This window comes from Phyllobates terribilis, unplaced genomic scaffold, assembly GCF_046119375.1.
Source record: "Phyllobates terribilis strain yellow unplaced genomic scaffold, ASM4611937v1 Scaffold_1__5_contigs__length_1240528914, whole genome shotgun sequence".
Taxonomy (NCBI): Eukaryota; Metazoa; Chordata; class Amphibia; order Anura; family Dendrobatidae; genus Phyllobates; species Phyllobates terribilis.
In genome coordinates this window covers 218794415-218815731 of record NW_027362761.1, presented here as the reverse complement: position 1 = coordinate 218815731, position 21317 = coordinate 218794415, and the positions used below count along the sequence as shown (strand labels likewise).

At 47.1% G+C, this 21317-nt stretch overlaps 1 protein-coding gene across 2 annotated transcripts in view; it reads right to left on the bottom strand.

Annotated features, from left to right (window-relative positions):
• Window positions 1–21317, bottom strand: part of LOC141166395 (spindle assembly abnormal protein 6 homolog) — a 238833-nt gene that overhangs the window by 204747 nt on the left and 12769 nt on the right. For both annotated transcript variants that reach the window (XM_073653053.1, XM_073653044.1), the window contains exons 2-4: window positions 14402–14462; window positions 10937–11016; window positions 9999–10103 (exon numbers count right to left, since the gene is read on the bottom strand). In XM_073653053.1, coding sequence (XP_073509154.1) covers window positions 9999–10103; window positions 10937–11016; window positions 14402–14462 — 246 coding nt within the window. The remainder of the gene's footprint in view (window positions 1–9998; window positions 10104–10936; window positions 11017–14401; window positions 14463–21317) is intronic.

The following is a 21317-nucleotide window of genomic DNA, read 5'->3' as shown; positions in this document are numbered from 1 at the left end:
ACACAAAAAATAAAGAATTATACTCGCCTCCTCTCTCCTCCAGCGCTGCGTCCTGTTCTGCTGTAGACAGGGATCTCACGGTGAGAGCAGCGCATGGCATTACTGCTGTGCCGGAATAGTCACTGCTCCCCACGTCGGGACTGTGTGCATGGGGAGCAGTGACCATTCACTCACCTTAATAGAGTGCACACTGTACCTGCAATGCGGCTCCTGCTGCAGCCGGCGGTCATGTGTGCCCGCTATTAAAGACCATGAATATTCACTACAATCCACTCCCATGGGATGTAGAGAACATTCATGGTCTTTAATAGCAGGCACACGTGACCGCCGGCCGCAGCAGGAGCCAGGTTGCGGGTACAGTGTGTGCGCTATTAAGGCGAGTGAATGGTCACTACTCCCCATGCACACAGTCCCGGCGTGGGGAGCAGTGACTATTCCGGCGCAGCATCTCACAGTTACGCCGTATGCGGCTCACACAGTGAGATGCCTGTCAGCAGCAGAGCAGGACGCAGCGCTAGAGAGAGGTGGTTAGCATAATTGTTTATTTTTTTGTGTGCAACGTGATGGGGATCAGGGGGTGCCAAGCATACCAGGAAGAGGGCTGAAGGGTGTCATACATACCGGGGTGCCATACATACAAGGAAGAGGGATGAGGGGTGCCATACATACCAGGAGCTGCGCTGCAGGTACAGTGTGCGCGCTATTGAGGAAAATGAATATTCACTGCTTCCCACACCCATGGGCGTGGGGAGCAGTGAATATTCATTTTCTTTAGTAGCGGGCACAGTGTAGGCTGCAGCAGGCGGCTCCTGCCTCCTGTGCCCCGCTCCTCCGCCGATGCCGCTCCCCCCACACCCACAGTGCATATACACTGCTCAAAAAAATAAAGGGAACACTTAAACAACAGAATATAACTCCAAGTAAATCAAACTTCTGTGAAATCAAACTGTCCACTTAGGAAGCAACACTGATTGACAATCAATTTCACATGCTGTTGTGAAAATGGAAAAGACAATAGATGGAAATTATTGGCAATTATCAAGACACCCTCAATAAAAGAAGTGGTTCTGCAGGTGGGGACCACAGACCACATCTCAGTACCAAAGCTTTCTGGCTGATGTTTTGGTCACTTTTGAATGTTGGTTGTGCTTTCACACTTGTGGTAGCATGAGACGGACTCTACAACCCACAGAAGTTGCTCAAGTAGTGCAGCTTATCCAGGATGGCACATCAATGCGAGCTGTGACAAGAAGCTTCGCGGTGTCTGTCAGCGCAGTGTCCAGAGGTTGGAAGCGCTACCTGGAGACAGGCCAGTACACCAGGAGACATGGAGGGGGCCATAGAAGGGCAACAACCCAGCAGCAGGACCGCTACCTCCGCCTTTGTGCAAGGAGGAACAGGAGGAGCACTGCCAGAGCCCTGCAAAATGACCTCCAGCAGGCCACAAATGTGCATGTGTCTGCACAAACTGTTAGAAACCGACTCCATGAGGGTGGTATGAGGGCCCGACGTCCACAGATGGGGGTTGTGTTCACAGCCCAACACAGTGAAGACGCTTTGAATTTGCCACAGAACACCAGGATCGGCAAAGTCGCCACTGGCGCTCTGTGCTCTTCACAGATGAAAGCAGGTTCACACTGAGCACATGTGACAGACCTGACAGTCTGGAGACACCGTGGAGAGCGATCTGCTGCCTGCAACATCCTTCAGCATGACCGGTTTGGCAGTGGGTCAGTAATGGTGTGGTGTGGCATTTCTTTGGAGGGCCGCACAGCCCTCCATGTACTCGCCAGAGGTAGCCTGACTGCCATTAGGTACCGAGATGAGATCCTCAGACTCTATGTGAGACCATATGCTAGTGCGGTTGGCCCTGGATTCATCCTAATGCAGGACAATGCCAGACCTCATATGGCTGGAGTGTGTCAGCAGTTCCTGCAAGATGAAGGCATTGAAGCTATGGACTGGCCCGCCCGTTCACCAGACCTGAACCCAATCGAGATGGTTTGGGGTGAGCTGGACCGCAGAGTGAAGGCAAAAGGGCCAACAAGTGCTAAGCATCTCTGGGAACTCCTTCAAGATTGTTGGAAGACCATTTCCGGTGACTACCTCTTGAAGCTCATCAAGAGAATGCCAAGAGTGTGCAAAGCAGTCATCAAAGCAAAAGGTGGCTACTTTGAAGAACCTAGAATATAAGACATATTTTCAGTTGTTTCACACTTTTTTGTTAAGTATATAATTCCACATGTGTTAATTCATAGTTTTGATGCCTTCAGTGTGAATGTACAATTTTCATAGTCATGAAAATACAGAAAAATCTTTAAATGAGAAGGTGTGTCCAAACTTTTGGTCTGTACTGTATATATATGGGATTTGTACTCACTGAGCCGCGTTGGAGGTAGGCACAGGTTCACACAGTGATGCAGTCCACGGGTTCAAACAAATTGATGGTTTATTTAGTGTCCATACACCAGTGAAGAAACAAAAGTAGCAGCCTTTTCCTGGCACAAAAAAGGAATAACAGAACAAAGCTCAAAATAACAAGTCCATGCATCACGGCTTCAGCCGTTTAAACAAAGTGCTCTTTCTCTGCCTCCTGCAGAGTCTGAGAAGCACATGCAAGGTCTGCTAACCTTGCCCAAGACACACAGACAGACAGACAGGCGCAGCTGTCTTAAATCAGCCTTCCAAGACCTGGACTGGAGGTAAGTGAGCAGCTGTTCCCCCCCCAGCTCTTTCAGCTGCTCATAAAACCCGGCCCTGTAATCCGGGCCCATTAAATTCCTCTCAACACTATGTGTGCTGGAGCCTGCCTCTCCGGGTCCTACATCACCGAAGCTTAGCACTTCGGGGACACATACGTCCCGTGCCACGACCTGTCCGGCAGCAACCTTACATACACCCCCCCCCCCCCCCTCTGCCCAAAGCCGGGGGGCTTGGCACCTTCTGTCACCATACAATAAACCCTTGACAAGGCATCAGCATTCCCATGTTGTTTCCCAGGCCTATGCTCTACCCAGAAACTAAAATCTTGTAGAACCAGGAACCACCTAGTCACTCTGGCATTGTTCCCCTTCTTTTCTTGCATCCACCTCAGTGGGGCATGGTCTGTCACTAACCTGAACTTTCTACCTAACAGGTAATACCTCAGATTGTCTAACGCCCACTTAATGGCCAAACATTCTTTTTCTACAATGGAGTAGTTCTTCTCACAAGTGGAGAGCTTCCGACTGAGGTATATTACAGGGTGTTCTTCTCCGTTAATCTCCTGGGACAAGACTGCTCCCAGCCCAACATCCGATGCATCCGTCTGTACCACAAACTCCTTGGAGAAGTTGGGCGCCACCAAGACTGGCTGTTTACAGAGGACCAGTTTCAATTCCTGGAAGGCCGCTTCTGCTTCCGGGAACCACTTGGCCATAGCTGACTTTGTCCCTTTCAGAAGATCCATCAGCGGGGGATGCTATCAGGGCAAAGTTAGGGACAAATCTTCGGTAGTAGCCCACAATGCCTAGAAACGCCCTGAACTGCTTCTTCGAGAGGGGCTGTGGCCAGTTCAAGATCGCCTCGACCTTATTTATTTGTGGTTTTATTTCCCCTCTACCAACCACGTACCCTAGGTACTTGGCTTCCTCCATCCCCATGGCACATTTCTTCGGGTTGATAGTAAAGCCCGCCTTTCTTAGGGCATCAAGTATGGCTTGAACTTTGTCCAGATGACTTTCCCAGTCCTGGCTGAATATGACGATGTCATCTAGGTAGGCTGCTTCATACTTTTTGTGGGGTGCCAAGATCCGGTCCATGGCTCTCTGGAAGGTGGCCGGAGCTCCCTGCAACCCAAATGGCATCCTGACGTATTGATAACATCCATCTGGCGTTGAGAAGGCTGTCTTCTCCTTGGCCTCTTTGAAAAGGGGAATTTGCCAATATCCTTTGGTGAGGTCCAGAGTGGTGATGTACCGAGCGGGTCCTAGCCTTTCGATAAGCTCATCTACCCTAGGCATTGGGTAGGCGTCGAACTTCGAGATCTCATTCAGCTTCCTATAGTCGTTGCAAAACCGCCATTCCCCATCTGGTTTCGGCACTAAGACTATAGGACTGGACCATCCACTTTTGGACTCTTCAATGACTCCCAGGTTAAGTATCGGCCTCACTTCTTTTGAGATCACCTCTCTGCGGGCCTCGGGGATCCGGTATGGTTTTAGATTGACGCGAACATGAGGCTCTGTGAGAACCTCATGCTCTGTGACCTGAGTGAGTCCTGGCAACTCCGAAAGACGTAGTTACTTACCGGTAACGGGATTTCTCGGAACCCATGACGGCACCACGGAGAGGGGATGATCCGCCCTTCAAGGACAGGAAACCTACAGAAAAAAAGGGCGGCACCTCTCTCCCGCATCAGTTGTTCACAGAGCACAGAGAGGACCCCCAGGTTAGTAACACAAATTTTAACATTTTTAAAAGGAGCTTGCCAGACACACCATGTGACTAAACATAAGTAATAAATAAATGTGCACACCCATGTGTGAAGGGAGGGAATGTACGGGTGCCGTCATGGGTTCCGAGAAATCCAGTTACCGGTAAGTAACTACATCTTTCTCTTTCACCATGACGGCACCACGGAGAGATTTGCAGAGAAGTGTCGTTTAGGGAGGGATCACCGCCTCCAGAACCCTTCTACCAAAGGTAAGGTCCGAGGAAGAGGTTAGATCTAGCCGGTAGTGCTTAAAGAATGTAGAAGGGGAAGACCAGGTTGCAGCTCTACATATCTGCTCGATTGAAGCCCCAGCCTTCTCCGCCCAGGAGGCTGCCACTGCCCTAGTCGAGTGAGCTTTTAAATCCTCTGGGGCGGTTTCCCCGCTTGAGGAGTAAGCCAGGGAGATGGCGTCCCTTATCCACCTTGCCAGAGTGCTCTTGGAAGCCTTCCGTCCCTTCCAAGATCCCTGGAAGCACACAAAAAGAGACCCGTCCTTCCTACACTCCCGTGTGGCCTCTAAGTACTGGATAATGCACCTCCTGACGTCTAAGGTGTGTAGGACTTCTTCCCCCTTGTTTTTTGGGTTTGAGCAAAAGGAAGGGAGGGTGACCTCCTGCGACCTGTGGAAGAGTGATCCCACCTTAGGAAGGTATGCTGGGTCAGTCCTAAGTGTCACCCTGTCCTCTACAATTTGCGTAAAGGGGGGCCCTGCTGATAAGGCTTGTATGTCGCTAACCCTACGTGCCGATGTGAGGGCTACTAGAAGAGACGTCTTAACGTCTTAAGAGATAGAATTCTAAGAGATGCATTCGCTAGAAGTTCAAAGAGACGTTTGGTCAGGGATGACAGAACTAAATTTAAGTCCCAAGGAGGAGTATTCCGGGAGGGGATGGGCCTGGACCTGTGAGATGCCTTGATGAACCTGGACATCCACCTATTCCTGGCCAGGTCGCAGTTATATAGGGCTCCCAGTGCCGCAACCTGAACCTTCAGAGTGCTTGTGGCCAACCCCCGCTCCAACCCCTTTTGAAGGAACTCTAAGATGGCAGTAATGGGGGCCTCCCCCAATACTTTTGAACCCGTGAATGAGAGGAATTTTTCCCAGGTTTTACCATAGAGTCTGGTGGTTACTGGTTTCCTACTCTGCAGTAGGGTGGAGATCAAATTGGGGGAAAACCCTCTCTCTCTTAAGAGCGCCCTCTCAAAATCCAGGCTGTCAGGTGCAGGTTTGCTACCTGAGGGTGAAGGACCGGTCCCTGAGAGAGAAGATCCGGAATTTCCGGAAGGACTCAGGGGTCGGAGGTGGACATTATCCTCAGCCAGGAACACCAAGGCCTCTTTGGCCAGAAGAGGGCGATCAGAATTATGTTTGCCTCGTCTTCCCTGACTTTCCTCAGAACCGCCGGAATAAGAGCAATCGGAGGAAAGGCATAAGCTAGCTGGTGGTTCCATGGAATTGAGAAGGCATCTAATGCCGCTGGGTTCCCCTTGGGGTCGATTGAACAGAAGAAGTCCACTTTTTTGTTTTGCCAGTTGGCGAATAGGTCTATGGAGGTGTTTCCCCAAGCCTTCGTGATTTGGTTGAACACCAGCAGATTCAGCTCCCACTCGCCCTCAGCTGGGTCCTGCTCAGGAAGTCTGCCGTGATATTTTCTACCCCTTTTATGTGGAGTGCAGATAGGGACTCTAGATTGTTCTCTGCTACCTGGAGGATGGATTTTAACACTTGTAGAAGAGAATGGAACCGAGTACCCCCTGGCAATTTAAGTATGCGACCACCACCTTGTTGTCCGAAAAAACTCTTACATGGTGTCCCCGTATAGTGTTTAAGAATTCTAAGAGGGCAAATTTTACTGCCAGAAGTTCCCTCATGTTGGAAGATACCCCTTCCAAATCCTCTGACCAGACCTCCTGAGCTATCTGGTCGTTTAGATGAGCCCCCCACGCCCCCCCTGGGGCTTGCATCTGTCGTTAGGACCTGTGAGACCGATATTGTCCATGGAACACCTCTGGCTAAATTGTCCCCCTTTGTTCACCATGTTAGGGAAAGCAAGGTTTTTGATGATAAAGTTAGCCGACCTTCTAAGTGCCCTTTTAGTGACCTTTCCGCCCCCAAGATTTCCCATTGCAAGTCCCTGGTGTGCAACTGAGCCCAGCTGACCCCGGGGATACAGGCAGTCATGGAAACTAAGAGGTACATTGCTCCCCGCAGTGTCATATAGGGATGGTTGTTCACATGGCATACTCGGGCCATCATACTCTGGATTTTCCCTGCCGGGAGACGGCATTCCTGATTCCTCTAATCTAATAGGATACCCAAGTACTCTTGCACTTGATCTGGCTCCAACCTGGACTTTTTTAGATTCAGAAGCCAGCCTAAATTCGTCAAGGAACCCATGACTCTTGCTAGATGGTCCTTGCAATGGTTGAACGAATTGCCTATTATTAGCAGATCGTCCAGGTCCGGGATTATTAGGATGTTTTGCTCCCTCAGATGGGCCATTACCTCTGCCACTATTTTTGTGAAGACCCTTGGGGCTATCGCTAACCCGAAGGGAAGAGCCGTATATTGGTAGTGTTTGATTATGCCTTTCAGTGGTATCGCTACTCTCAGGAATTTCCGGTAGTCTGTGTATGGGGACGTGATAATAGGCGTCCTTCAGATCCAGGACAGCCATAAAACAGTCTGGGAACAACAATTTCACTGATGTTTTTATTGATTCCATTTTGAACGATTGTACCTTTAGAAATTTGTTCACAGGGGTTATGACGAAATTTGGACGGGGAATGGAGTACGGGGACGGGGAATACACACATATACATATATATACATAGGACTATAAGACTTAGTCACAGATTCCCTTTAATGATTCTATAGCCAACAAAAAGGGGACATGAGTTAGCAAAATGGAATAATGCAGCACCTCTTCACCACACTACTTGTCATAAATAAGTACATAAAGGAATTAATGAATGTATTACATCTGATATAGGTAAATTGGAAGTGTACAGTAGTGAGAATGGGCAAGGCTGCACAATGTAATCCCTAACAACTATAGTTCTAAATCCCAGCATGCCTTGCAGCCAGTGGTGTTTCGGGAAATAATAGAAGTTGCAATTACATAAGGTCAACCATTAACAATTGTCCAAGTAACCAGCCTGAAGTATGTGCACAAACATCTCATGCAAGACTAAGTGTTATGTCTAGTGGAAACAGAAAACCGAGCCTGGGCAGCAATAGGCCCTACATGTGAATATAGCGGATATAAATGGCTTTTGAAATGTACAGTACAGACCAAAAGTTTGGACACACCTTCTCATTTAAAGATTTTTCTGTATTTTCATGACTATGAAAATTGTACATTCACACTGAAGGCATCAAAACTATGAATTAACACATGTGGAATTATATACTTAACAAAAAAGTGTGAAACAACTGAAAATATGTCTTATATTCTAGGTTCCTCAAAGTAGCCACCTTTTGCTTTGATGACTGCTTTTCACACTCTTGCCATTCTCTTGATGAGCTTCAAGAGGTAGTCACCGGAAATGGTTTTCACTTCACAGGTATGCCCTGTCAAGTTTAATAAGTGTGACTTCTTGTCTTATAAATGGGGTTGGGACCATAAGTTGTGTTGTGCAGAAGTCTGGTGGATAAACAGCTGATAGTCCTACTGAATAGACTGTTAGAATTTGTATTATGGCAAGAAAAAAGCAGCTAAGTAAAGAAAAATGAGTGGCCATCATTACTTTAAGAAATGAAGGTCAGTCAGTGCGAAAAATTGGGCAAACTTTGAAAGTGTACCCAAGTGCAGTTGCAAAAACTATCAAGCGCTACAAAGAAACTGGCTCACATGAGGACCACCCGAGGAAAGGAAGACCAAGAGTCACCTCTGCTTCTGAGGATAAGTTTATCCGAGTCACAATCCTCAGAAATCGGAGGTTAACAGCAGCTCAGATTAGAGACCAGGTCAATGCCACACAGTTCTAGCAGCAGACACATCTCTTCAACAACTGTTAAGAGGAGACTTTGTGCAGCAGGCCTTCAAGGTAAATTAGCTGCTAGGAAACCACTGCTAAGGACAGTCAACAAGCAAAAGAGACTTGTTTGGGCTAAAGAACACAAGGAATGGACATTAGACCAGTGGAAATCTGTGCTTTGGTCTGATGAGTCCAAATTTGAGATCTTTGGTTCCAACCACCATGTCTTTGTGTGACGCAGAAAAGGTGAACAGATGGACTCTACATGCCTGGTTCCCACCGTGAAGCATGGAGGAGGAGGTGTGATGGTGTGGGGGTGTTTTTGCTGGTGACACTGTTGGGGATTTTTTCAAAATTGAAGGCATACTGAACCAGCATGGATACCACGGCATCTTGCAGCGGCATGCTATTCCATCCGGTTTGTGTTTAGTTGGATCATCATTTATTTTTCAACAAGACAATGACCCCAAAACACCTCCAGGCTGTGTAAGGGCTATTTGACCAAGAAGGAGAGTGATGGGGTGCCACTCCAGAAGACCTGGCCTCCACAGTCACCAGACCTGAACCCAATCGAGATGGTTTGGGGTGAGCTGGACCGCAGAGTGAAGGCAAAAGGGCCAACAAGTGCTAAATATCTTTGGGAACTCCTTCAAGATTTTTGGAAGACTATTTCCGGTGACTACCTCTTGAAGCTCATCAAGAGAATGCCAAGAGTGTGCAAAGCAGTCATCAAAGCAAAAGATGGCTACTTTGAAGAACCTAGAATATAAGACATATTTTCAGTTGTTTCACACTATTTTGTTAAGTATATAATTCCACATGTGTTAATTCACAGTTTTGAAGCCTTCGGTGTGAATGTACAATTTTCATAGTCATGAAAATGCCGAAAAATCTTTAAATGAGAAGGTGTGTCCAAACTTTTGGTCTGTACTGTATGTCTGTACAATTTTTAATAAGAAACTAATTTTGCAGTAGAAATTAACTTTTGTGTATGTTTATAATGTGGGAAAGTGTCAACACTAACACAATGTAGTATAAACTCCACTAAAAGAGAAGCTTCCAGTAAGGTTGACAAATAAGAACCCTCTTATTAAACCAGTTTCTTCCTAACATTGCCATCTTAGAAAGTGATGGCAGGTCAATGCTCCAGAGAATAACAGCTTCAGAACGGTCTCAGTGCCAGGGCATGCCAGGCCACCCATTGTGCAGGCAACTGTAGCACAGGTCTATACCAGTGAAGGGGCTGCTGGATTTCCCAGCAGGAAAAAACTCAGAGGCCACAGAGATCAAATCCCAACTGATCCTAAAGGAATCCTAGCGATAAGCCATCACTTCAGGAGATCAAAATGGCCCTGTAAAATTCATGCACACATTTTTGCATGGAAAAGCTCACATAGTTTATAAACTAATGCAAACTTTCCCGTTTCATGCTGAGAAGAATTCAGCAGCTTATTTGTAAATGGCTGAAAGGTGTAACCCAATCCATAGTGGTAATTATTTCTTATTAGCGTGGACATTAAGAATGAATAAATAAATCATATACCTAGGTACAGTCTTTTCTTGTTCAGATATACATTGCTCCAACAGTTCTATGAATCTCTGTGGAAATGCAGAATATTCCACTAGTAATCCTTGCTGGTTTTTGAGACTGTAACGCAAGAAAATAAAAATTACATATATTATGCGGGTAATCTGAAAATGTCTGACATGTGGGTCCCTTTTGTCAAGAAGGGAAGCACCGGACTGCTATCCACTGGGTAAGATGGCCACCCCCATGTTCATCAAATAAATTAATATTATAAGCAGTAAAAGATAAAAAATAAAAAAAAGGGTGTGAGGGGAACAGCACATTTTAAAGGGAATCTGTCAGCAGGTTTTTGCTACCTCATCTGAGAGCAGTATAATGTAGGAAAATAGACCCCGATTCCAGTGATGTATCTCTTAGTTTACTGGGTGCAACAGTTGTAAGACAATCAGAGTTTTTAGATGTAGCAGAGCACAGAAAGCTTCCCCTGCCCACACCACAGTTTTCTGTGTATATTGTCTATTGAAAGTGAGATGATTATCAAAGGGGGCGCGATCGGACCAGGGCTCATGAGAGCATCAGTCTGGGCAGTAATTATCTTCTGGTGATAAAACCTTCATTGTATGGAAACAACAGCACACAGCCTAATAAGTGACATCTCTGAAATCTGCGTCTCAACTGCTACATTATGCGGTCCTCAGATTAAATAGCAAAAACCTGCTGACAGATTCCCTTTAATGTCAATCCTTTATAAGAGTGCACATTACCAGTAAGCTCTACCGGCTCTCCCCCCACATTTTGTTTCAGAAAAGGACATTTGTAAAATTAGTTTTGATTTTTAGTTAAACCGGTAAAACTTTTATAGTTTGCTCTAGGTGGATGAATTGCACTGAATACATAATTGATAAAGTATAGATCGAACCTAAATGCTCAGTTGAACATACATTCAAGTTTACCTCAGAAAGTCTTCTTCCCCTAGAGTCAGATTATATAGGAAGAAAGGATCGTTATCATCGGAAAGACGCACAACTAGGTCCTAGCAGAAAAGGTTGGAAAAAAGGAGAAACAAATCACATCCACTTATCCAAAGAGTAAAAATAAAGACAAATCATGTCAACCTTTCAAACTGTTGTTAAATGACAGTTTATTCTTAATTGATGCTTTTCCAGACAATAATCTGATACTGCTCATCATTTTTAGCAAATTATGTGACTGAAAAGACTATTCTTTATTATCTGAATCTTCATACAGAGCTGTGAAAAAGTATTTACCCCCTTTCGGTTTTATTTTTGCATAGCTGTCATACTTTGACATTTAAAAGGGTTCTCTCTACAAGGTATATCATGCTCTGAAACGCGCTGGGGTTTCATAGAAAATGTACTTTTAAGATCTGGCTGGGGACCATAGCTGAAGAGGAAGGTAGTCTGCCTCCACCCCAAGCTGGCTCGTCCCAGGGCTGCTCCAGGTGATTGACAGATCTATCCCCATTTACACAAGAAGGAGAGACCTGACAATCACCTGTAGCAGTGCTGGGATGAGCCGGGCAACTTTTGTCTCCAGTTATTGCCCCTGGCTGGATCCTCAAAGTAAATTTTCTTTGAAACCCCAAAGCTTTTCAGAATAATTTATGCCCTCTGCAACCATGCTGCCAGGCTGCGATTCACACTGCTCACAGTCTGGGCAGCATAATTTGCAGACAAATTTTCTTTAACATAAGACAAAGCAGGTTTTGCTCTTTGCCCTAAGACAAGTGTATTACACGAACGTATGCTGTCAGACTTTAAAGCACATGTAAAGCACACCGGCCAATGTTATTGAAGAGGGCTGCGCAGACATTTGGATCTCTTTTGGATGTGACTCGCCTGTTCAAGACAATGGGTATGCAAAATGAAAAAAAAAAAAAAAAAAAAAAAAAAAAAAAACACACACAACAAAATGGATCCCATACAGATCATCTATACAGCATTTGATTTTTAAGGATACATTGCAATTATTAAGATTTGATTATGTCCATTTTAACCTGTCGGATGTATAACTACAGATGTAAAAAGCTGATGCCACATGGATGGCATCGGAGACAGCACCACTTATTGATTATTGATTCCTTTCACTTGTTATTTGATATCGGTGCCACATGGATGGAATACGAACGAAAACTGCACTGTTTTTCAAACTGAATTCGGTCTGAAAGAAAATCCTTCACAAGGTTTTTGCTACCTAATCTAAGTGCAACTTAATATAGAGACTGAGACCCTGATTCCAGCAATTTGTCACTTACTAGGCTGTTTAGTGTAATTTTCATATCATCAGGAGATCACTAGAGGACTAGTAAACCTTCTGCCATGTAGTCCTCCACATTCATCATCTCTACAGTGGGTACGGAAAGTATTCAGACCCCTTTAAATTTTTCACTCTTTGTTTCATTGCAGCCATTTGGTAAATTGTAAAAAGTTCATTTTTTTCTCATTAATGTACACTCTGCACTCCATCTTGACTGAAAAATAACAGAAATGTAGAAATTTTTGCAAAAGAAAAACTGAAATATCATATGGTCATAAGTATTCAGACCCTTTGCTCAGACACTCATATTTAAGTCACATGCTGTCCATTTCCTTGTGATCCTCCTTGAGATAGTTCTACTCCTTCATTGGAGTCCAGCTGTGTTTAATTAAACTGATAGGACTTGATTTGGAAAGGCACACACCTGTCTATATAAGACCTCACAGCTCACAGTGCATGTCAGACCAAATGAGAATCATGAGCTCAAAAGGAACTTCCCAAGGAGCTCAGAGACAGAATTGTGGCAAGGCACAGATCTGGCCAAGGTTATAAAATTATTTCTGCATTACTCAAGGTTCCTAAGAGCACAGTGGCCTCCATAATCTTTAAATGGAAGAAGTTTGGGAGCACCAGAAGTCTTCCTAGACAAGGCCATCCAGCCAAACTGAGCAATCATGGGAGAAGAGCCTTGGTGAGAGAGGTAAAGAAGAACCCCAAGATCACTGTGGCAGAGCTCCAGAGATGCAGTAGAGAGATGGGAGAAAGTTCCACAAAGTCAACTATCACTGCAGCCCTCCACCAGTCAGGCCTTTATGGCAGAGTGGCCTGACGGAAGCCTCTTCACAGTACAAGACATATGAAAGCCCGCTTAGAGTTTGCTCAAAAACACATGAATGACTCCCAGACTATGAGAAATAAGATTCTCTGGTCTGATGAGACAAAGATAGTACTTTTTGGTGATAATTCTAAGCGGTATGTATGGAGAAAACCAGGCACTGCTCATCACCTGCCCAATACAATCCCAACAGTGAAACATGGTGGTGGCAGCATCATGATATGGGGGTGTTTTTCAGCTGCAGGGACAAGACGACTGGTTGCAATTGAAGTAAACATGAATGCGGCCAAATACAGAGATATCCTGGATGAAAACCTCTTCAAGAGTGCTCTGGACCTCAGACTTGGCCAAAGGTTCACCTTCCAACAAGACAATGACCCTAAGCACACAGCTAAAATAACAAAGGAGTGGCTTCAGAACAACCCTGTGACCATTCTTGACTGGCCCAGCCAGAGCCCTGACCTAAACCCAATTGAGCATCTCTGGAGAGACCTGAAAATGGCTGTCCACCAACGTTCACCATCCAACCTGACGGAACTGGAGAGGATCTACAAGGAAGAATGGCAGAGGATCCCAAATCCAGGTGTGAAAAACTTGTTGCAACATTCCCAAGAAGACTCATGGCTGTACTAGCTCAAAAGGGTGCTTATACTCAATACTGAGCAAAGGTCTGAATACTTATGACCATGTGATATTTGTTTTTCTTTTTTAAGAAATTTGCACAAATTTCTACATTTCTGTTTTTTTCAGTCAAGATGGGGTGCAGAGTGTACTTTAATAAGAAAAAAATGAACTTTTTAGAATTTACCAAATGGCTGCAATGAAACAAAGAGTAAAAAATTTAAAGGGGTCTGAATACTTTCCATTCCCACTGTATATAACCACACCCAAACCACTGATTGACAGCTTTCTGTGTACACACTGCATAGGCTGAAAGCTGCCAATCAGTCATGTGGGTAGAGTTATAAAGAGGTCAGCATTCAGAGAACTGTGAAATCTGCAACAAATAAAGCAGTTCTCAATCAAAACTGCAGCAACTAGCTCAGTAACACATTGCTGCAATGGGTCTCTACTCCTACATTATACTGCTCTCAGATGGGGTAGGAAAAACCTTTAATGCACATAATGCCAGGTGTTTCCACCTAGAACTTGATGCTGGAACTGATGGCCTTGGGATCCCGAAAAGGCTGACTAACACATTTCTTTGGCAATAGCAAGATATAACCACACATATGAAGTGCAAAGCACAATACTGATTATTAGGTAACAAAGTATACATCCTTACAAGCAGATAATGTGAACCTACCTTTTTATATATAGGTTTTGAAAAAGAATGTGTTTCTACAGTCAGTCTGACAGAGGATCGCCTGTGAAAAGACATTTGAAAATTATAAGATTATATACATATCATCTATGTGTCTACATATAAAGTCTCTACCTAGAAGAAAAAGAAACAAATAAATCCTAAAAAAAAATTAAAATAGACATCAAAAGATATTTGAAAAAAATTATTCATTTAAAATGAACAACGCATTTAAATTAACCTCCCCCCCCCAGGCGATATCCAGTTTTTTTAGTTTTCGATTTCTCCTCCCCTTCTTCCAAGAGCCATATCTTTTTCATTTTCCCATCCACATAACTGTATGAGGGCTTGTTTTTTGCAGGATGAGTTGTACTTTTGAATGACATTTTCATTTTATCATGTGTTGCACTGGACAGCGGGAAAAAAAATTCCAACTGTGTTGAAATTGCAAAAAAAGTGCAATTTCACTATTTTTGTTTTTATTATTTACCATGTTTACTATACGATAAAACTGACCCTGTGATATGATTCTCCAGGTCAGTATAATTCTGCGGATACCAAATGTATAGTTTTGTGTTTTCTTTTTTCATTTAGGCGGTGAAAAAACAAAAAATTTAATTTGTATTAAGAAAAAAACAACTTTGCTTGTGTTGCCATTTTCCAAGACCAGCAACGCTTTCAATTTTTTTTAAACATAATCATGTGAGAGGGATTATTTTTTGCGCCCTGAATTGAAGTTTTTAATGATACCATTTTGGGGTAGATATGATGTTTTGATTGCATGTTAGCAAAATGCTGCAGTGGCTAAAAAAATTTAATTGTGCAGTTTTTTTGTTTTTTCTCTTTACGCAGTGTACAGATCGGAATAATTTATTTTTATATTTTGACAGATTGGACTTTTAGCAAGTTTTTCTTTATTTTTTTATTGTTTTATTTTTAATGGGTCAAAATGTGGGTGATTTGTACTTTTTTTTTTTTTTTTTGTATTTTAAAATTTTTACTGCATTTAATAGTCTCCTTAGGGGACTTGAAGATGAAGATGAGATCATCCGATCACTTGTGCTGTACATAGCAGTGCATCAGCATTGCTTTGTATAGCTAAACTCACAATCTCCTATGAACACCAACTACAGGCTGGCTTTCACAGGAGAATCGTCATGACAGGCATGGAGGTCTTCAGCAGACCTCTGGCTGTCATGGCAACTCATCGGCACGTGGAATGTCGCGTCTCCCTGCTGGCGTGTATTAAATGCCGCTGACAGAAACATTAAAGGAGCTGCAGGAATTTCTCGCAAGTACTGGTTGTGTACTCTAAATGACAACAACCTTCCAAATTCTTCATATGTCTGACCTATGGGGTGGAATGACCAGATAAATGGAAGCCTTTTTGACGCACCCCCTGGGCCATATTCTTTAGGGGGAATACCCGGAGCCGGATCAGATGGGAGTTGTAGTCGCCGAGTGGCAGTGACCCGGTCCGTGCCCAGGGTGTCAAGCTCAGTTGTATGTGGCAGTCCTACAGATGTTATTAAGTTCTTTATTGTCGACTACGCCACCCGTTGTATTGCGGTCACTATGGCCGCCGCTGCAGCAGGGTCCGCTGAGGCTGATGGTGTTGGTGCAGCTTTTGGTAGTATAACCCCCAACGGGTGGGGTATAGCCTCAGGGGGTCAGGTGCAGAGGATGGGGGTTGTGGTGGTGCAGCATAGATGTTAAGTGAAGACAGAGTCGGGTTGTGCAGTTTAGGGTATTTACTCACTGCTGATGTTCCGGTCACTCCAGCTTCAAGTGACCACCCGAGCCATGCTGCGTCCACCAGGTCCTGGATTCAGCAAACCCCCAAACAAGTCCGGAGCGTGACCCTGAGCTCTCCTTCTGTCCTTTCCTCTGGCCGTCCCCACTAGTGATCCACCTAGGTCCAGCTCCCTCGGGCCTTCTGTTGGGAGACCCTTGGCCTTGGGTTCCCTGACCCTCCACGTGGTTTGCCTTCGGGGTGGATGTGGTGGGTGGCCGTGGCAGACGCTGCCCACGGCCTCCGGTCTCTGGCTAGGGTGTGCTTTTGCCCCCACCAGTTTGGGATCCGGTACCCTATTGCCGACTCTTCACCCGGGGATTGAATTTGGGTTCTCAGAGTCCTTTCTTTTTCTCTCTCTGGGTCTTTCCTTCTCTGCTCCACTCTCTCTCTGCAGGCTCATCTGGACCTCTGCTTCTTACTGACTCTGACAGACTGACCTCTCACAGACTGACCCTGATCTAAGATGGTGCCCACCTTATATACTCCCTCTATGTGTGAGCTCAGGTGACCAGCACCCAATGAGCTCCTAACTTTACCCAGGCTGCTCCCCCTATCTGCCCCTACACTACTTGGGATGTTCCACCCCCCTCCCACTCCAGCCAGGAACAGACTCGGTCGTACCTGCACATTTCTAAGTGGGAGTACCGTTGGTCTGTTCCTCGGAAATGGGATGTGTGTAGTGCATGCAGCTTTCAGAGCTCAGGTCCACACTCCATCCTTACCCGGGAGTGGAATATCACACCTCTGGGTTGAGGTGCAATACCCCTGTAGCAGCCGAATCCTCAGGGTGCTACATTCCCCCCTGGTAAATCACAGCACGTCCTCGGGCTGTAAGAACAAAACACCACAAAACATACAAATTTTTGCATAAACATATAAAACATCATACAAAACATTATATATATATATATATATATCAATAAAACTTTTCATATAAAACATTCTTGTAGACTTTTCCTCGCTTCTGTTCCTCCTCCGGTCACTGTGCAACGTGTGACCGGGTAAAGTGCGACAGTCTTCTCTTGAAAAACTCGTGGCTTTCCTGTAAAACCAGTAGGGAGCGCTTTAGGACGCGCAACTATATACAGGGGATATGGCCGCTCTCAGTCCTCGGCCAGGTTTTAGGGGGTAATGACCGCTCTCAGTCCTCGGTCAGTGGGATTTAAGGGATAAACGGGTAAACAGTTCAATTTGCTGGTCCCAACGGGGACTATAATAGCAGCAGTAACAGTTCACTGTGCCCCGACGGGCAACTATATACAGCTTCTACTCCGCTGTACTTAACGACAACGTCCTCCTGCTCTTTCTTTGTGGTTACCTTTAGCTTCAGACCCGTCCGGGTCCTCTTGCTCTTCCTCCTCACACCGCAGCTCTTCCTCCGTCAGGCGATGCACATGGAGGGCGTAGGGTCCTTTGGCACACTTGTGCCGGGTGAAGGTGACCTCGTCCCCGATGTAAAGGTCACGACCTCTGTGTCCCTCCGGTAGGTGGGACTCAACGTCTCTCCTGGTTACGAAGACGTCGCCTGGGGTGCGGTGGTCTCGGATGAAGCCCCACCCATGCTGCATGTTAAACTTGATCACAGTCCCGGTGGTGCGGGGACTATGCGCTGCACGGGGGTCTCTCCTGGCCCGGCTCTTCTGCTCCGCGCTCCTTACTTGAGCTTGCTGTTCCCGGACCCGCCTCTCTCTCCGCTCCCTCTCGAAGACCTCGAGTTGTTGGCGGCAGCACTCAGCACGCTCCGCTACAGCTGCCCGAGTCTCCTGAGTGAACCCCATGAGATCTTCTCCGGTGGGGTCCCACTGAAATTGGGCCTCTTCTAGCGGGGGCGAGATCCTCTTTACGGGCTTTGGAGCCGGGATCAGGGGTGCACACATGGCCCCAGCCTTCCTCTGCCGTTCCAGTTCATGATATTCCTGGGGCCAGATGAAAGGCTGCCCATCCGGGCACGTGTGTTGGGTAAACAGGTCCTCTCCCAGATGCGGCACTCTTGGTCTTATGGGCGCGGTGGTGGTGGCGCCCGGGTTGCCCAGGCTTTGCTGCCAGGCCTGGGGCACCTGGAAAGTGAAGGGCACCGTAAGGACGGCGGCGCCCTGGGCTACTTGGCCCTGCGACCAGGCCGGTGGCTCCGCGGAGGTAGGGGGCGCTGTTGGTATTGCGGCGCCCGGGGGTACTAGGCCTTGCGACCAGGCTGGTGGTACTTCCTGCTTGGTCACGCTCGGGGTCGAGGCGTGTGACGTCACAGGGGTCGCGGCTGCGGCTTCCGGTTGAGGCCTAGTCTGTGGCGGTGACGTTGCGGTTACGGGCACGGCAGGGGGTACTTCGGGCTCTGCGACGGGGAGCTGGGGCAGGTACGCGGTTTCCCGGTTTGGGGTAGAGACGTCCCCTTTACCTGCCTCCTTTCGTTCGGCTCCCTTCTCGGCGCCGTCTCCGGCCTTGAGTCCTCCTGCGCCATCCTCAGAGGCGGTCTGTTTCCTCGTCTCGGGTGGCGTGCTCCGCTGACAGGTCTCGGTCTGCTGGGCCATCTCACGGCTCCACGCCGCCAACGTCTCTCGCTGCACCCGGGCCATTCTCCTTGCGAGGCCCTCCAGAGCGGTCTGTGCACACTCCCGGTCTCGGGGGAGCTGTGCTAGGACCTCCACTAGGCCTAGTGGGGTCGTTGCTTCCAGCAGGCTCCTGACCAACGGGTAGGTGCTGCTCTGCTCTCCTTCTGTTGTCTCCAGCAGGCTCCTGGCCAGCGGGCCGGTGCTGCTCTGCTCTCCCTCCTCTGTTTCTAGCAGGCTCCTGGCCAACGGGCCGATGCTGCTCTGCTTTCTCGCCATCTCCGGGTAAGCTCCTCCGATACTCTTCTCCAGGCTTCTTGCCTCCGGGTGCGCTCTCTCCAGACTGCTCCAAGCGACACCCATCTTTGCTCTCTTCTTCTCAGTCCTCCCACTTCGAGGGCGGTCCCGGGGCCACTTGGTGATTGTCAGCTCCAGGGGCAGTTCTTTCACGCTGACAGACACCTCTAGCATCACAGTCTCTGTTGGTGGGGGCGGTTTCCACTTTTGGCGCCATTTTCGGTCCTGGCCCACGATGGGAGGTGGCCTCTTGCCACCCTCTGGCACGCCCATAATGGCGTCCGCTCTTCCAAGGCGGGAAACCTTTGGAAATGGCGGGAATCGTCTCCCAGTGGCGGGAAACTCTGCAGATGGCGGGAAAACGCTGTTAATGGCGGACAACCGGCGGGAATCGACCTGTGATGGAGTCCGATGGCGGGGACCCTCCGGAACCGGCGGGAGACTTCTTTTTGAGGTAAACTCGTTTTTTTCTTCAGGCACGCAGTACCCGGATGTTGCGGGCACGTAATCCTGCCGACTACGCCAAAGTTGACGCACCCCCTGGGCCATATTCTTTAGGGGGAATACCCGGAGCCGGATCAGATGGGAGTTGTAGTCGCCGAGTGGCAGTGACCCGGTCCGTGCCCAGGGTGTCAAGCTCAGTTGTATGTGGCAGTCCTACAGATGTTATTAAGTTCTTTATTGTCGACTACGCCACCCGTTGTATTGCGGTCACTATGGCCGCCGCTGCAGCAGGGTCCGCTGAGGCTGATGGTGTTGGTGCAGCTTTTGGTAGTATAACCCCCAACGGGTGGGGTATAGCCTCAGGGGGTCAGGTGCAGAGGATGGGGGTTGTGGTGGTGCAGCGTAGATGTTAAGTGAAGACAGAGTCGGGTTGTGCAGTTTAGGGTATTTACTCACTGCTGATGTTCCGGTCACTCCAGCTTCAAGTGACCACCCGAGCCGTGCTGCGTCCACCAGGTCCTGGATTCAGCAAACCCCCAAACAAGTCCGGAGCGTGACCCTGAGCTCTCCTTCTGTCCTTTCCTCTGGCCGTCCCCACTAGTGATCCACCTAGGTCCAGCTCCCTCGGGCCTTCTGTTGGGAGACCCTTGGCCTTGGGTTCCCTGACCCTCCACGTGGTTTGCCTTCGGGGTGGATGTGGTGGGTGGCCGTGGCAGACGCTGCCCACGGCCTCCGGTCTCTGGCTAGGGTGTGCTTTTGCCCCCACCAGTTTGGGATCCGGTACCCTATTGCCGACTCTTCACCCGGGGATTGAATTTGGGTTCTCAGAGTCCTTTCTTTTTCTCTCTCTGGGTCTTTCCTTCTCTGCTCCACTCTCTCTCTGCAGGCTCATCTGGACCTCTGCTTCTTACTGACTCTGACAGACTGACCTCTCACAGACTGACCCTGATCTAAGATGGTGCCCACCTTATATACTCCCTCTATGTGTGAGCTCAGGTGACCAGCACCCAATGAGCTCCTAACTTTACCCAGGCTGCTCCCCCTATCTGCCCCTACACTACTTGGGATGTTCCACCCCCCTCCCACTCCAGCCAGGAACAGACTCGGTCGTACCTGCACATTTCTAAGTGGGAGTACCGTTGGTCTGTTCCTCGGAAATGGGATGTGTGTAGTGCATGCAGCTTTCCGAGCTCAGGTCCACACTCCATCCTTACCCGGGAGTGGAATATCACACCTCTGGGTTGAGGTGCAATACCCCTGTAGCAGCCGAATCCTCAGGGTGCTACATTTTCATATTAAAAAAAAAAACAAAAACATCCAAGCTTGGCTATGTTTGCCAAAATCAACATCAAGACTGCAGACCACGTTTCATAGAAACCTGAATTCAATCTAAAATGCAATGTGAGCTTCATGAAATAATTTTATCCAACAAGCTCATAGAAGTGCAATGGTCAGAAGTCCCAGTGCATTTGGTCATGTATTGTTTATGTACACACACAGTTTTTATATATTAGTATATCAATATGTTGTTTTGTCCCTTAACACAGTAATTAATTCTAAACAAATTAATCAACCGCTGAACATGTGTTACATGTGGATTTTGAGGAGGATTTTATTATGCATTGAAGAAAGTGAAACTGACTAAAAAAGAAAAATTTGCTGCAATCCCCAATGTAAGTGGATGGGGCAATAGGAATCCTTTCCCATAGATTGGACTGTAAATTGCTGTGGATTTTTTGGTGCAAAACCTTCATTTGAATGCTTACAGAAAGCAAATTCCAAGACATGCAGCCCTGTACACTCATGTCATATTTCACTTTCAGGCCCAATGGAAATTCGC